This window comes from Podarcis muralis, chromosome 2, assembly GCF_964188315.1.
Source record: "Podarcis muralis chromosome 2, rPodMur119.hap1.1, whole genome shotgun sequence".
Lineage (NCBI taxonomy): Eukaryota > Metazoa > Chordata > Lepidosauria > Squamata > Lacertidae > Podarcis > Podarcis muralis.
In genome coordinates this window covers 49525774-49543614 of record NC_135656.1, presented here as the reverse complement: position 1 = coordinate 49543614, position 17841 = coordinate 49525774, and the positions used below count along the sequence as shown (strand labels likewise).

Below are 17841 nucleotides of genomic sequence, written 5' to 3'. Positions count from 1 at the left end.
TGGTTTGAGCACCAGGGGAAGTGAATAGGCTAGGAAAATCAAGAAGAGCACGCAAAATGCAAAACGACTGAATGGGAAGTAGCAAATGCCCAAGTGTGTGCAGAAGCCTGCCAATTTTTCACAGGCACTTACTAAACACTGTCTGTTCACATTTATTTACTAGACTTATTCCCTGCTTTTCCCATAAGGAGCTCAGAGCAGCTTTTACAGGCAGTTGCTCATATAATCAGTTTACATGGCCAAATGTGCTTGGTTAAATCAGTAGAAATGTGCCATGGGCCTTTAGACTATTCTCTGTTTATCTGTAAGATATCATCAGTAAGAAAAACCTCTGGATAATTAGAAAATGAGAGGATGATTGAAAACAAACATATTGCAAGGCTGGCCCTACCATGAGGCAGAGTGAGGCAGCTGCCTCAGGCAGAAATGGCAGCAAAATGTTACTTATTTAATTTGTTGTTGTTGTTGTATATAGATGCTTATAGGATTTTCTGCCTCAGAGGTCAAAATTAATCGGCCAACCTTGGACAACATGAACCTTGCCTTTTTTGCGGGGTGGGGAGGGAAGTGGAGATGGCATTTGCTGTTGTGCCTCAGGCAGCAAAATGTCTTGAGCCAGCCCTGTTTCTGGGCAAAGAAGTGTCTTGGCAATGAACAAAAGCAGGGTATTCTGGCTGCTGATCAATAACCATCTCCACAAATGAATCAGCAAACTTGACTCCTGGAAGGGGGAAAAATTCAGTGATCTACTGTTCAATAGCCCAGAGTTTAAACTAAGTTACAACTTACTTGCACTACATTATAACTAAAGTTTAAGTTTCATTAATATTGAAGAAATATCTAGTTTAATTAAAAATGTTTTCATTGAAAATGAAATCCTAAAAAAATGTATCTGGAAATTTAACCTGGACAAACTATAACATCTTTTGTAAACTGTCAGTACATTTGTGAGATTCATTCCTTATGCAAACACAATAAAATCGTTGTTTGCTTCTATCCTTAATGTCTAAATGAGCTGTGTTGAGATTTACAATTAAACTAAAGTCCCATCCAGAATCCCTTTCTCATAAAACCAGCTGTGTGTGGACAATTTGTGGTGACTTGACACCAATACATAATAATTTTTCTCTACATATAGTTCTATGCTATATGTAGTATATATTCATGTGAACATAGTAACTTGAATCTAAAGGTTCCTGTGCAAAAGCTTAGTGGTGTGTGTGCCTGTGTCAGTGATTTCCCCCTGGAAACACACCTATCACATTCTTCTCTGGAGAGTCACTCCAAACGTCCAGGAGCAAGTTGGCAGGGAGGGTTCAACAGAGTTGCAGAAGGAACTGGAACCTGAAAAGCTCTGGTGCACCCACCAATGGACTCTATGTTTGCACACAGGGACCTCTGGATCATAGACAGTGTGTAGTTTCAAACTAATGTGTCCCGTCAGTGCGAAGATTTCCACGTGTACAGTGGGACTAGCCAGTCAAATGAGCTTGGACTCAAATTAACCAGGGGAGGACTACAACTCAGTGGTAGAGCATATGACTTGTATGCAAGAGATTCCAGGTCCAATCCTTGGCATCAGATAGAGCTGGAAAAGAACCCTTTGTCTGAAAGTACAGAGAGCTGCTGCCAGTATATGGAGACAACACTGAACTAGATGCACCAATGGTTTGAGTCAGTGAAATGCAGACTCCCATGTAGGCATGGATGGGTCAGCCTATTTCCATTCCATGTCATTTCTGCATGCATTTAATCATGTCAGTTCCATTTCCTGTTTGTTTGTTTTTATTTAAAAATCTCTAATATGTACACTGCCCCCTAAAACAGCCATTTCCCCTTCAAAAATACACGTTTAGGAGACATTTCTATGCATTTCCCCTAAAATATGCCTTTCATCATGGAATACACATTTCTGTACACTTTTGTACACATTAACCAAGACTATATCACACAAACAAAACAACACAAAATCAGAGAAAAATGCAATTCAATGGTGTTCCATGAACTGTGGATTAGGCTGATTCGCTTTTAAAAGCCAACTGAATGAAATTCTCCTCTATTCCCAATCCTATGTACCTAAGCCTCAGAAGCTGTTTCTTTCTTTCTTTCTGAACATGGAAAATCCAGACCTCCTAAAAAATCTCTGGTGATCTCTGTATTATTATTTCTTTTTCTGGAGAACACGTCCTTTACCGAAGCAACAGACTTGGAGATAAAAATGAATGTTTGAATCTCTTGCTTTTCAAAAAGTAAAACTTGAAGACACCCATATAAGAATAGGAGACCTTCGTTGTTGCGGCATTATTTAATCAATGCTGACAACTATCCAAGAATGCATATCATATTTGAACCAAATCACTCTATATTTAGGAGAAATGAAATGCATCAGCACCGTAAAGCTATCCCAGTGATTGATGGGGGGCTCCAGTAAGAAAGCAGAACTAGAGCCAAGCTCATAAAGCAGATCTAGCAGAGCCCAGACATATCCTCGATAGATGAAAGGGGCTCATGCTCCTTTCTCCAGGTACAGAGCTCTGAATGATTCACTCATTTCCTAGATGCCAGTTAAATAAGAGAGAGAGACCCAGTAAGAGGATCTTTGCTCTCACTAAGGCTGAAATCCTAAAGTGGGGAGAAGAACCAAAGGCAATTCATCAACTGCCAGAGCCAAAGTCCTGCTGAGCTTGAGTAATGGGTACTGTGTTGCTCCGTCTGCTTTTGTAGTTTGGGTTTTTTTTTGTAAAAAAAAGTTTTCAATGAAAGGAAGCAATTTGGACATGCTGAGAAGCATGTTGAGAAGCATAAATTCCTCCTCCCCAGCTTGGGGATTTGTCAAGGTACCAGGATGGCTCTGGATCCTTCAGTTCTAAGCTGTTTTCTGGTTCATGAACTGCACCTGACACACATCTTTTTTGGCCTTACTGATGTTGGACCAGGGCGTCGGAGCCCTTGATGGTGGCAGGGTAGGAAAATCTGACATTGTATCTCCCTCTCCAACATCTGAGCTTTGTCTGATATTCGAAAGAGATATCCAATCTGTCCTGTGACTCCTGGAATGCCCTCTCGGGAGCTAAAGAATTGCACACTAAGAGGATCATTAACCTCCTTCATTCAAAACAAAAAAAAATTCCTTCCAGTAGCACCTTAAAGACCAACTAAGTTAGTTCTTGGTATGAGCTTTCGTGTGCATGCACACTTCTTCAGGCACACGAAAGCTCATACCAAGAACTAACTTAGTTGGTCTTTAAGGTGCTACTGGAAGGAATTTTTTTTGTTTTGACTATGGCAGACCAACATGGCTACCCATCTGCAACTCCCTCATTCATTTTGACTGAAATGGGGAGGGGTTGTAGATGTGCACAGAAATGTATGGAGATGGTGTCTTTGATGGAAAAACCATGATGCTAGAGAAGTGCAAATACATACAAGTGGATAAAGCACCATTTTGGAATTTAATCCTCATTTTCTGCAGAAATCTCATGGCTTAAAAGTGCGGTCTATTTTATCTTGTCTGCTGACAAAAATATTTTATGGCTTCATATGAACCAACAAGACAAAAATTATATCCTGCTTATGAAAAAGGGGAAGATTATGGAAGAAGAGATGCCACAGATTATAAGAGACTTGAATGCTCACCTTTTTTCAATCCTTTCTTTTCATGCTCCTTGACCTGATCTTGGTTTGGTACTATTTTTTCCTTACAATTATTAGGTCTTCTTTTCCTGGGAATAGTCACATAAACAATCCCATCCAATAAGAGATCCTATAGTGAAGACAATTATGTCTTTATGCTACTTAGCTAATCAAATTTGGCTTCCTTTGGTGTTCACCGAATACTTCTACCATGCTATTATCACCTTTGGTCAAACAGACTTTAAAAGTGTTTGAGTTCCTGGGTTATCTTCTACTACAAATGGTTTCAAAGGGCAGATATTCAGAAGAGGGAGTCTCTGTTCATGTAGCTTAGATCTTCAAATCCGGGAAGTTCATAGACTTCTTCAAGGGGGACTGGGTAGAATGATAGACTGGGATAGAATGAAAAAGTAAATTATTCTTGATTCTATAAGCCTTCACCATTACATTAATGGTCACCGCTATTCCATTTTAGCTCAATAGGATGGTATATAGAATGCTATAAAGTGTTATATTTGATTAGAGATCATTTGTATTTCTTTAGAATTGCAGGCTTTTCCATCTCAACAGGAGGGCCTTCATCAGGCAGAGCTGTTCAGAGGAACAATAAAATAAAATGGATTGTCTAATTATGCATTTTTTGGTCTGAATGTCCCTGACTGTCAGTTTGCTATTTTAAATCACTAGCAACCCAATCTACAATTCGGTAAAACTGAATTTCTTGTGTCAGCAGGACAGAGGCACAATTCTCATATTGATTTTGAAGCCTCCACAAGGTGACTTCTCCTTACCTTTTCATTTTGCATAATCAACATTTCTGAACACACCCCCACATGCACTTACCACACCCAGAAAGTCCTTTGAAATATCACATCAAAAGGGAACATGTTCAGAAAAAAGTTCATTAGATTAATCATTAATTAAGATTGGGGAAGGGAAGCTCTCTGTGTGATGCCTTTTAGCAGAATAAGCACACTCGTTTTGTTCAGGGATCCAGTCATCTTTATTCAACTCAAACTAGAACTTGTATTGCTGAGATATTTCAGCTTCTCAGCAAAGTGCAGTATTCTTCTCCTCAGTAATATGTATGTTGTGATTGTGAGTACTGTGTGATTGTGAATGTGAGTGTTATGGATCTTATTGCACAGGGTCTGTGACCACACAGGCAGAGTATAAAGGTGAAGATCATTCCTTGTTTATCTTCAGCATCTTGCAAATCTCTTGTATTCCGCCTTTGAAAGATGAAAGTTCATTTAGTTATCATTCTCTGTAAGAGCAAACTCTGGTGGTTTAGTGTCTAGCATTCTGGAGTGAAATAGTACCACACCAAAAGTAAGCTAGTTGTTTCTGTATACTCAGGAGATGCCCTAGATATGCAAAATATGTAAGTTGGAAAATTAAAAGACACGTGGGAGCATAGGAGCCTGCTTTATACCAAGTCAAACCATTGGTCCATCTAGCTTAGTATTGCCTACACTGATTGGCTGTGGTTGTCCAGGGTTTTAGACAATGGGTCTCTCGTATCCCTACCTTGAGATGCCAGGCATTGAAGCTGGAGCCTTCTGCAAGCAAGGCAGATTCTCTACCACTGAGCTACGGCTGTTCAGAAAACCTACATGAAAACTGAAAAGCTACCTCACAGGAAACAGTGAGTTTACAGAATGTTGATGGCAGTTGAAATTCCAGTGAACCAGGGGAGCAAAGAATCTAGAAGTCAGGTAGACTGTGTGCTTCTGTCAATCAAGTCTATGACGGAGAGCAATTGGAGACACTGGATGTTTGGAATCTACCTGTGCCAGCTAAAACGAAACTGAAAAAAGTAAAACAAAAGAAAAATGGAGGGCGGAGGGGGGATTTAAGTTGCTTCTAGTAAGTATCTTGGTGGGGGTGGAGAAAATTAGGGTTGGGGTGTCCTTCACATTCCAGAAAATCATCTTGCAAGAGGCCTGAACAGCACTATAAAGCTCCTGTTTCAGGTTTTCTGAAGATAGAAACACTTACCCTAGCAGGTGAGGATACACAACAGCACTTCATTGCAGATCCTGCTTGTCATTATTAACAACCATTGCAATTTGCATGATATTATTATTATTAATAATCACCTTCTCTACGATTGCCTCAAGGTGATGTACATTATAAGCAGCAAAATACAGCAAAAAACACAAAAACCAGCAGATTCATGTAAAACAAAACAAAAATTTAAAACACAAAGGCAACTAAGCCAATATGTAAAAGAATGAAAGTTTACTATCCCCCTTCTATTTTCCTTGCTCTCTCTCACCACCTCTTTTCTCCCCCAAACTTATACTCTCCCCCTTTTCTCCCCCAATCTTATACTCTCTATAACGTTAGTGTCTCACATCAAACGTAGCTGATCTGTAGAAAGGATCCAAGAATTGAAAGCAGAAATGTTGTCTGTACTTTTGTGACCCAAGAAAATCTTTAATAAAAACAATTTAAAAAACCTAAGCCAATTTGCCTAAGGAATTTCTTAAAAGGTTGGCAAGACAGTGTAGAAGCCATGCTTATCCTTTCTCAGGTTGGTTTTTCTATAGCAGGGGTGGAGAACCTAGTGTCTTCCAGATGTTGTTGAAATGCAACTCCCTTTATCCACATAACGTATATATAAAATTGCTTTACAATGATAACCTTTCTAATACAAGGTTGCTTTTAGCATTATAAGTCTTAGTTTGTACAAACCATCTGGTGAATCTAGCACACTTGGTGTGTACTTTCTATTTTTCTGTTAGTCTCATCTTACTGCTACATTACAAGGAACATTATGCATGTTATTGGATTAGCTGGATTTTGTAGGGCCACACTTACTCTACAGGGAGCTGGCTTCAGGCACCAGACCCATTGACAGAACAACTTTGCGTTACAATGATTTCTTCAAATGTGACATGAAGGCTGGCAACATCAACCCCGCCATATGGGAATCTCTTGCAGATGACTACAGTGCCTGGAGACAGTCAGGTTGTGCTTCCATAGCAGAGGAGGGCTGCTGGGAGAAGCGCAGAGTAGAAACATCAAAGTGCATCAGCAGTAGCACAACTGGACTCCTTCATCTGCCCCAGCTGCAATAAAAGACGTATCTCCCATGTTGGTCTCTACAGCCACAGCAGGCGCTGTAACCTTCCAAAAGTTTGACTTTAACCCCAAAGGTGCCCTCCTCCATTGTATCCTGAGACAGACAGATGCCAACAACTATCCAACATCACTAAGTTGTGCAAAAGTCACACAAACAGGAATTGCATGAGTGGTTTTTAAAGTGTAAGTAGCAACTACAGCCCACGTCCCCAATCTAGATTGAGGTTGTGAGTGGGTGGGAGAGGGGCTTGAATGCTTTATGGTTCCAATCCAAATTGGGGAGCCTGCATCTGCTATTTGTACTGGAAGGAAAGCTTCCAAGTTTAACTTACAACTTTCCTTATCAGTGAAAATAACAGAGGTGTGGGTCCTATCCTGGAGCAGTAAAGCCCCTCCATCCTCCACCAAGGTGCCAGTTGGGTCGCTCATTGGGTTGCTCCTTGACACTAGATTTACTGCTGTTTACACTTGCAAAATATTTTATGCCACTGCTGATTTTATGTATGGTGTTGCATTTAACTTGGCCCTTCAGAATTAGTCATATCTACAAGGGAAACATATGAGAATGGCATTCCTCTTTATGATTAAGCCCACAGTAACCACACACAACCAACTTTATTTTTTGTACAGTTTGCCACCTGTTCCCCATCAGAATCACACCCCCCCCCCAAGGAGGTCAAAGAAAGAGCTGGTGGTCATACCTAGAAGACTCTCAAAGCCTAGAGGATTAATTTACTTTCTCATGTGACATCATAGCAAGCAAGGTTATTTCAGGAGATGGTAAGTGCTGTTTTGAGTAATTGACATGGATCTGAGTTCCTTCAGTTGGGGGTTTTGATGGGCCCAAGGGAAAATAAATTCAGAACTTTAAAGCTATTTAGCAGCATTTTACACAACAAGCTGCCATGTCCTAGGAGGATAGTTTTACAGCCCAAAAGGCACTAGCAATTAACAACCAAAGCTGCAGAAGAGATGCAGTCCATTAGCACAGAGAGAAGCTGGATTAGCGTGCACTGCTTACTGCAAAGATTTAATACAGATAACATTGCAGTACTTGAATGAAGTTGAACGGTGCCACTGCATGATAGGTTAGCTAAAACAAAACAAAAACTTGTGCCAAATGTTCATCTCATCCAGGATTTTATAATGACAGGAGCCCAGTAAATGGTTTTAAAACACTATTATAGTCTTGAGTACACTTTATAAAGGTCTGATATTGTACGATGCTAGAGCTTCCACTACAAATTGATTATAGCAATTCGATTTTTCTAGGACCGTGTTGCTCATACAAAACAAGTGATTTATCTTCTTGAAAACAGCAGAAGTTCACAGTCGGAATTACAGCGAAGAGCAAGCAGAAAAGAATTCTTGCACTCACATGGATGGCACTGCAAATGCAAGCTGATGCAGAATTTCATACTGCTTCCCTTTCCTCCATAGTACACTGAGGTGAGTCCCTTTCTTGATACCATCTACTTTGATGGTTACTTGATGGTGCTGGGGTGCTTTTTTTGGGAAGACATCTCACTGGATTTCATTACATATCAGGGTAAATTGACCTATAATCATGCTTAAAATGGGAAGACTCAGATGATATGTAATCAGCAATATAGCTATGTAATAACTGTAAAAAAATCTATAGAACATTGGCTGACATTTTAATTTCTTGTCACCAATGGGAACTTTTTACCTGCAAGGAGCCCAATATCAGAATAGATTTAATTTAGGTGCTGCTGTCAGTGTTCTTCTAGAGCAACAAAAGGGACAAAACTTGAAACAGTGCAGAGTCCCAGTCAGTTTATTGGGGTTACTCCCAAGGAGGCATGTGTAGGATTGCAGCCTCAGCCAATATGTTTGTATATATATCTCAAACATTGATTTCTTATTTGATTCTTGCTTTATACATTATTAGTAAACCTCACAGTGATGAAAACACTGCCTTTAGTGCAGACTTCATTTCAAACAAGTTCTGGCTAAGGTAAAATGACCATATTTATTTGTCAGTATGTCAAAAGGACTTCGTAAACTCTGGGAGGGATAGCTTACTCACCTTACTTTTACATTTTACATGTCAAGCAATTGATTCAAGAAATTATCAGCTTTTTAATGAATTTTATGACAACATCCTGAAATACAAAGTCTTGGCTGCTAAACTTCCTTTAAATATGTAGAATCGAACTGTTTTCCTATTGCCAGATACTATCAAACCAAACTCTAATCTTTTTCAAACAAAAGGAAAGAAATCTTAGTTTATGGAGTATAGTTTCTATTTTTCCATTTATCACTTGCTTTTTAAAGCTTCTAAAATTAAGTTTGTATCTAAATGCACTAATAAGGATTTCACTTGTGCACTTTAATAGGACACTATTGCACTGACTGGGGCTTACTTATAAGTAAATGTGGTTAGGCTCAAGCAGTTATGCAGCAACTACTTCCATCCAGCAAGCATTGAGTAAACCCAACAGTTTTTAAGAATGAGACTATTTCCAGTTATCCCAAGAGAGGCATATTCCACCAAACAGGAACTACATTTATGGTAAAACAGTATTTACAGGAGGAGACTAGCTTTGTAATTCAAGAACAAAATGTAAAAATACCCCTCAACTGGAATTCCGGAAGCTAGCAAGCAGCAAAACAAAGCAAAATTTCCACACTGCTGAATCAAGCAGGAGAGAAAAAGCAGTACGTAGGAAAAAGGAGAAAGGTGCTTTAAATTATGATTTCTTTCAGATTGCTACTATAGTTTTTTTAAAAAAAATATACATAAAAGTATACAAGCTGGTAGAACTTTGCAGGGTCTCTTACCATCTGACAAGTCAATTAGTCCAAGGTAGTGCAAAAGTTTCAGAGAGGAGCAAATCACCACCACAATTCCTAAAGTCTGCAGCCCTTCAGACTCGCCTTTGCTCCACATCCTTTAAGATAACACACAGATAGTAGCCTCCGGCGTGCTAGCAAAACAGCAGGCAGGGATTGAAAGCAGGGGGATATTCAGCTGTTTGAAGCTTTTCTTCCTGCTGCTGGGTAAGTGCATGGCTCATTTTCTCTCTTTCGTTCTCTCCGTCTCTCCTTGTGCGTGAGTGTGATTCTCACTCTTTTCCTTTCCCTGTGTTTCCTGTTCCTCCGCCTTTCCCCACCCCACACTCTCGCAGTCCTGCTCTTTTCCACATTTTAACAGTAATGTATGATCTAGTTTCTCCACCCCCCCCTCCGTCTTTCTCTCTCTTGAGGGCAATTGTCTCTACAGTTTATCCCTCTCATTTACAACTTAACATCATGTTGCTAACCTCAGCAGCAGCACCTGTGGGTCACTTATCTTGCACTTGGGATCGTTTGATCAACTCCAGCCAAATGATGCTTCTTCCAATTGCTTTTGTTGGTTTGTACAATAAGGGGGGGGGGGGATACTGAAGGAAATGATAAAGGATCTTAATTTCGCTCCTTCCCCACATTATGATCTTTGTTTTCCAATCATCAAGGCTTCCTCCAGCATGTCCAATCTGTAAGTGGGACTACAGTTCCTCTTTCCTAATGTATTCAAAAGGAAACACACTATTTACTTTTTGTGGAGACCTGAGAATGGGCTAGCAGCCCTACAGTAAAAGACTGATTTAGATTATGCATATCCATGAAATTTCAAGGCCAGGAAGAGCCAAAGTTTCATATACAGTGGTACCTTGGGTTACAAACACTTCAAGTTACAAACTCCGCTAACCCGGAAGTAGTTGCTCCGAGTTGCAAACTTTGCCCCAGGATGAGAACGGAATTTGCATGGCGGCAGCAGGAGGCCCCATTTGTGAAAGTGCACCTCAGGTCAAGAACGATTTTGGGTTAAGAACGGACCTCCGGAGCAAATTAAGTTCGTAACCCGAGGTACCACTGTAGCCACCATTGCATACAGTGATAGCATCTTGTACTTAAGAGGTGAGACCCAGATTCAAATGTTCAGTCACTAAACCTAGGTTCAAACTAGATGCAACACACACTCCTGTTTCTCTTTCTCCTGACTTCTTAGAAGTGGCCTTAAGGGGCTAACAGTTTGAGAGGAAGAAAGTTTGGTTTTCTCTAGCTGTTTTTCTGCTCAAAACTGCCGCCAGGCTGCATTTCTCCTGATACAGGGGAAATCTGGTTATCGCTTTCTCACCCTGCCCCCCACCCCAGCATGCTTAGATATAAAAGTAGCTAGAGGTGCATAAGCAGGTGGAGGGAAATGGGTTAAGCAGGTGATCTTCCACCTCACTGCTTTACTTAAACTTGCAGTGTCCTCTTCGGATACTTCAGGTTTTTGTTTCTTTAATGCAACCATTTGTCAGATGTACTTTGGTCCTTAGGTCCGTTTCATATTTTACCAGGCAGACAGTCTTTTTTTAACTTTAATTTTTAAAAGATGCTACCTGAATATCATATGGAAGAGACTAGTAATTTCTGAAGGGAATATGTACAGTGGTACCTCAAGTTACAAATGCCTCAGTTTACAAACGCTTCAGGTTACAAACTCTGGAAGAGCTACCTCGAGTTGAGAACTCTGCCTCAGGATGAGAACAAAAATCGTGTGCCAGCAGCGCAGCAGCAGCAAGAGGCCCCATTAGCAAAAGCCCGCCTCAGGTTAAGAACAATTTCAGGTTAAGAACGGACCTCCGGAACGAATTAAGTTTGTAACTAGAGGGACCACTTACTTCTGTAAACATACAGGACACACTATAGAGCCACAACTGGCGGTGACATTCTCCCCCCACCCCGCTTTTAGGGGCATGTTCACTTTAACCAGCCTTTACCAACCCGGTTCCCTCCAGATGTCTTGGACTAGAACTACCATCAACCCAATGACCAATAGTCAGGGATTATGGAAGCTGCAGTCCAAAACCTCTGGAAGGCATGAGGTTGGAGAAGGCTGCTTTACTCAAACTATGTCCATGTGAAGAACTAGTAACTACTTCACAGTGTTACTGCAGTGATAAATGAGGTATGAATTACAAATGACCTTGTACACTGAAAAAAACTTTTGGTGGTGAATAATAAAGAGTACTGTGAAGAGAAAAATATTTCTAAGACGATATAGAGACACTATTTCACACAACTAAGCTCTCATGTAATGTGGCTTTCCCTAAATCCCATCATTCCTGAACTCTGGCAGTGCTGACTAGGGCTGATGGGTATTAGAATGAAAAATAGCTGGAGGGCATCAGGTCTCTTTACACATGTAAGGGATGGCCATGTGGAATTCTGAAATCACATGCGTCAGTAATATATATATATATATTATTGCATAAGCTCTTTATTGAATATATACACAACTTTTTCCTATTGTATTATTATTTTTATTATTTATTAAATTTGGCAGTTCACAGCACTTGGCACATTTGTTGGATTCCAACTCCCAAAACACGAGCCAGCACAGGCAATGATAGGAGGCAGAGTCCAACAACACCTGGAAGACACAGGTTTCTATCCTTGAACATGAGGGTGGTAATGGGATTTTTTATTTCTGAGTAACCTTTCTCCTGCTTTCACAGTATTGCTGTTGTCTGTTGAATCCCTAAATTTCACATGGGAGGGTTCAGTGCTTCTTCTTTTTTGGGGGGGGGGGGGAGACTCGAGGGTATGCAATACTGGCACTCCCCCCCCCCCCCCAGTGTGGCACTTACTGTAACAACTTCATGGTGGAGTACTGGCACCTTTTTTCTATAAAAAAAGCCCTGGGAAGATTCATATTCTATGAATACAAATATAGAAGATGGCTGTGTAACAAAATTCATATTGCATAGCAGGGTGGGGGTTTCACTGCCACTGAGTATCATTCTGAAACAACCTTTTGGGCTTCCTTAAAAAAAGTGGTGGCACTTATCCCAGACGCAGGCAACAAGATTGCTAGAACATCAAGTGCCACCTAATGCAGTAACATACTCAAGCCACAATGAACCTGCTTGCTCAAGAGCAGTCCTAAAGCAGACCCATTGATTTCAATAAGATTCCTGAGAATGTTGGCTTCCAACTTCAGCCACTCAGATGCCTCACATAAGAAATAATAGGCACAGTCATTTTCATTGCATTGGCATAAAAATATATCTGGCACTGTGTAGCATACAGATTTTTAAAAGCGTAGTTCCTTCCAGATAGAGGAAGGGAGTAAGAAATGAATCAGATTTGTCAGCTGTGTGGTAGATTTTGCATTCTGTTTTCTACCATTATTACTCCCATCTAGTAACTTGTATACAGTTGTAAAGACAGGCCCTTTCCCCAGCATATGTCTGGAGACAGACATGGGTTTTTTAGAACCTGGAAGGTGGCATGGTATTGCTTGAAATAGCCCACTAGAATTAGAAGGATCTGTCAATTTCGTTTCTTTCAGGTTTTTGGTTTTCCAATCTTAAACTCAGTTCTTCACATTTCTGCAGCAATTAGTGTATTTATTTTAAAAAGGTTCTTACAAAAACTTGTCAGCATTTTAGTGAGAATTTATTCTAATGAACACATTTTTATCTGCAGTTTTGAATGTACACATTTTTGTAAGAAATTCTTTTATTTCTGTATGTTATTTTTCCCAATATGTTCACTTTTATACAGTTTCCCTTAACATATACATTTTTGTAAACACGGTTTGGCTGGAGAACTGCACTGCAATATTCAGATAAAGTGTGGATTTCAAAGGATGGCTATGTTCCGGTTGTATTGTTTAAGAAAGTGTGAATTTGGTAGATTAGGCTTTAAATGTGAACTGACTTGAATTTCTTTCCCATCCGTAACAGCCACTCAGTTTTTCTTAACCACTACTGAAGGGAAGGTGTTGTGCCTTCTAGATGTTGTTGGACTCCGACTCCCAGTATCCCTGCTGGTGGGGGCTGATGGGAGCTGGAGTCCAATAACCCACAGGGGCACACATTTATTTCCTCTGCACTACTGTCTCTGGTTAAAAAGGTTTCTGCAACATTTCAAAAACCTGACCAGTGACTGTCATGGGACAAAAGAAATTAGCAGGTTCACCATGGGAGCAACGCAGACCTTCTTCCAATCTCTTAAAATGTGTCTGCCTGCAGTTTATATTTTCTATGGGGGATCAAGCTCTATTTTTTGAAAAAAGGAATAAAATGGCTCTGCTGGTTTTCTAATAGGATTATTTAGGTTCCCACTGAGGAGTTACAGAAATGAGTAATTTATTTGATACTCCAACTTCAGTAATCAAATCCTCTGTGGCTGCTGCCCGTGTTTCCTCCAGCAGTGTTGGTTCACGTTTGCAAGAGTCACTCTAGTTATCCAGTGCTCTGATTTGATCGCTCTTGGTAGGAGCAATCAGTATGGATGGACTTCCTGCACTGGTTGATGTTCTTAAGCTTTTAACTACTAAAAAATATATTTCTTTATGTATACTCATCTATACTCAAAGTTACATATTATTAAATTTTATTTTTGTTTTGACATCAGTTAATAAGCTGTCTAAACAAACAAACAAAGAAACAAATGGTGGTAATTTGCATGTTAATGCAGATTCTAGTGTGCATTGTTTCACATTCACTTGAAAACACAGAGATATGCTAATTTTATATAGCACATCTGTTCCCATATATAAATGAAAATAAATATTTGCAAATCTACTTAAACACACACACTATATTAATATCTGAACGTTTTTGAATGGGAAGGAAAAAAGCATCTTAACTAGGATTGTCGGGCTGGCTTTCTAGTTTCCACCGGCTTCCTCAGTCAAAGCTCTTAACAACTTGAGTCATATATTCACTACACTGCTCAGAAAGACATATTGTGCTGTTCAACAGGAAACAATATGCCCAGTAGTGATGTTAATCTACAATATATATTTTTAAAAGGACTTGCTTAACTTTTCATATCTGCCCCAGTCTATCTGCAGAGATCTAGCACTGGGAGCCTGGGTTGACATAATAAAGAGTTAAATTCTCATCTTTAGGAATAAGTGTGGAGAAGGAGTTTCAGCCTGAGTCCCAGCAGTTATCTTCAAAAATGAGTCAAGAGAACTGCTTAATGTTCAGAAGGAGAAAAATATGTTTGGCAGTTCTACACATATCCACCTCATAGATAAAGTTTTGAAGTCTTCAGATGAATGGAAAACAATGTACACTAGGATCGTTATGACTATTTGAATGAAAAAGTTGAGACCTTCCATTAACTAAAGGGAAGTGTTGTTCCCAGTGACATTCTATCCCAGGAACATGGAAAGAGCAGCTGAGTCCAATGAAGCTTTTATTGTTGCTGTTCAAAAAAGAAAAAGAGGCAATGCAAAAAATGTTGCCACCCCCCCATTAATCCAGTCATCAGGGGCATTTGCACCCCACACCAAGAAATTAACAAAATTCCTTATAATTTTACAAATACTTCAGGCAAGCACTAATTGTTTCATCAGACTTTAGTTTACTTCTTGGCTATATGTTCAGACATGATGCTTAGCCAGTGCTTTTTTCCCTAGAATGAAGTTGTTACAGCAAGTGCCACACTTTTTAACTACAAAAAAAGAGGTGCCGGTACTGCGTACCTTTGAGTGCCACCTTTAAAAAAAGCACTGTGCTTAACTATGATTAAGACAAACAAAGCAGTCATGTGCATGTCTACTCAGAAGTAAGCTCTACTGCCTTCAACAGGACTTACTCTCGGGTAAGTGTGTATGGGATTGTACCCCATGCTAGAATGTTGTGTTTAGCCAGTATGGCATGTGCTGCACCTTAAGCTCCCTGAAGTCTCATCATACTCCCTTAACTTCCTCTTGTTGGATTCGGTGCTTATTGAAATGGAATACAGTGGACGCTCAGGTTGCGAACGTGATCCATGCGGGATGCACGTTCGCAACCCGCAGCGTTCGCAACCCACAGTGGGTTGCAATTCGGCGCTTCTGCGCATGCACGACCGCCAAAACCCAGAAGTAACCCGTTCCTGTACTTCCGGGTTTCAGTGGTCCGTAACCCAAAATAATGCAACCTGAAGCGTCTGTAATCCGAGGTATGACTGTACCTTTGTCTGGATCAGGCCCAATATTTTCACATCCTCAGTGATTCAGAATGAAATGCAGCTGTATGAGCTGCCAGCCAAGAATTATTCATAAATACTATGCAGTGACTATTTTTGAATAACTACCAACCTCTTCATAGGGAAAAGCAGAGTTTCATTGCATAAATTATTCATTCCGAATAACACTGTTTTCTATTCAGCTTCCCGGTCTTGAGGCCATCATCTCTTATGTATGTACCTGTTCAGAAAAGTTACCAAAAATGGGATGTGGGGAAATTTGATGGGATCCCACAATGGTTTTCTCTGAAGAGTTCTTTACTTCACAGGCATCTCCAATAGATTGGTCTGATAATAAAAGGTAAAAGGCATCCCCTGTTGTTGTGTCATCCTTTCCCCCCTTCGTCCTAGGATGTCCAAGTGTTGTTGGATTACAGCATCCACCATCCCTGACCATTGGTTATGCTGCCTTGGACTGATGGGAGTGAGGACTCCAACAACATTTGAAGGCTACAAGTTTCTCATTTCTGCCTTAATCCTTAGATTTTACATATACGTACTCTCTTGCTTACTCAGTTTTCCAATCCCAGCAAAATATTAACCTGTGTCAGAACAGATCCCATTTGTTGCCTGAGAGATATGTAGTTGTCATTATCTGATAATTTGAACACAATACTGGAGTATATATAGCTCTAACCCAAGAATGTCCTGATGTGCACAAACATTACCTTCTGCCATATAAGTAAGTGGTTTCTAATATGGACAAGTAGACACCCAACCATGTGTTTTATTGTCTCCTGTCCCTATTAGCTTATTAAATCTAACAAAGGATGTTTGACTGGTGGGTCCAGAATGTGGTTAATATTCCACTGTGTGTGGCAGTGCTGTGGCCACTCCTAAAGAAACTGGCTCTTGGCCCCATGGCCAGAAATAACTACTGACCAGTCGCAAATACATCCTTTGGGCTGAAGGTGGTGGAAAGAGCAGTGATGTGACAGCTCAGGCACTATTGGATAGCACATATTATTTATATCTAGCACAATCTGGGTTCAGGCCTGGCCATGGGATTGAGTTGGCCTGGGCCACCCTGATATATGACCTTTACAAGGAGTGAGACCTAGCTCCTGCTTCTTGATCTGTCTGCAGCTTTCAGTACCATTGAGGATGGAATACCAGCTCTATGGAATTGGGCTACAGTGGTTTCAGTCCCAACTATAGAACCAAATGTAGAGAGTAGCTTTGTGAGAGTGCTTTTTTGGCAGTTACACTATGTGGTACTGCAGGGCACTGTTTTATTCCCAATATATTTAATACCTACATGAAGCCACTGGAGTGGTTATTGTTGTTGTTGTTGTTTAGTCGTTTAGTCGTGTCCGACTCTTCGTGACCCCATGGACCAGAGCACGCCAGGCACTTCTGTCTTCCACTGCCTCCCGCAGTTTGGTCAGACTCATGTTTGTAGCTTCGGAGACACTATCCAACCATCTCGTCCTCTGTTGTCCCCTTCTCCTTGTGCCCTCCATCTTTCCCAACATCAGGGTCTTTTCCAGGGAGTCTTCTCTTCTCATGAGGTGGCCAAAGTATTGGAGCCTCAGCTTCACGATCTGTCCTTCCAGTGAGCACGCAGGGCTGATTTCCTTCAGAATGGATAGGTTTGATCTTCTTGCAGTCCATGGGACTCTCAAGAGTCTCCTCCAGCACTACAGGTGCCATTAGTACACTGATATCAGTCAGCACAGTTTCTCCATAACATCTGAATCAGGAGGATCTGTGTGGGCCCTGGATTGGTGCTTAGACAGTGGTGGGGTGAATGAAGGAAAATAAGCTAAGCTTGAACCCTGGCACAACAGAGTCATTATGGGTGAGTGGTTTTCAAGTCTGATAAATTTGTCTGTTGCCTACCCTGTTCCCTTGAAGGATCAGATTTCTGAGGGGTGTGTGTGTGTGCTTCTGGATCTAGTTTTGTCACTAGATACTGTGAAAGCACCACTGGCTAGAAGTGCCTTTTAGCAGCTGCTCCTGACGCTGTGGGTTAAACCACAGAGCCTAGGACTTGCTGATCAGAAGGTCAGAGGTTCGAATCCCCATGACAGGGTGAGCTCCCATTGTTTGGTCCCAGCTCCTGCCAACCTAGCAGTTTGAAAGCACGCC

General features: G+C 40.7%; 1 protein-coding gene across 9 annotated transcripts in view; it reads right to left on the bottom strand.

Annotated features, from left to right (window-relative positions):
• The window catches only part of KCNIP1 (potassium voltage-gated channel interacting protein 1), a 477263-nt gene that overhangs the window by 61143 nt on the left and 398279 nt on the right, over nucleotides 1-17841 (bottom strand). Inside the window, exon 1 of one of the 9 annotated variants that reach the window (XM_028717515.2) lies at nucleotides 9529-9862. The exons of the other annotated variants lie outside the window; for them this stretch is intronic. Within the exon in view, the coding sequence (XP_028573348.1) occupies nucleotides 9529-9637 (109 nt within the window). The 5' untranslated portion in view covers nucleotides 9638-9862. Of the gene's footprint in view, nucleotides 1-9528; nucleotides 9863-17841 lie in introns of those variants that run through there. 9 annotated transcript variants of the gene reach the window in all.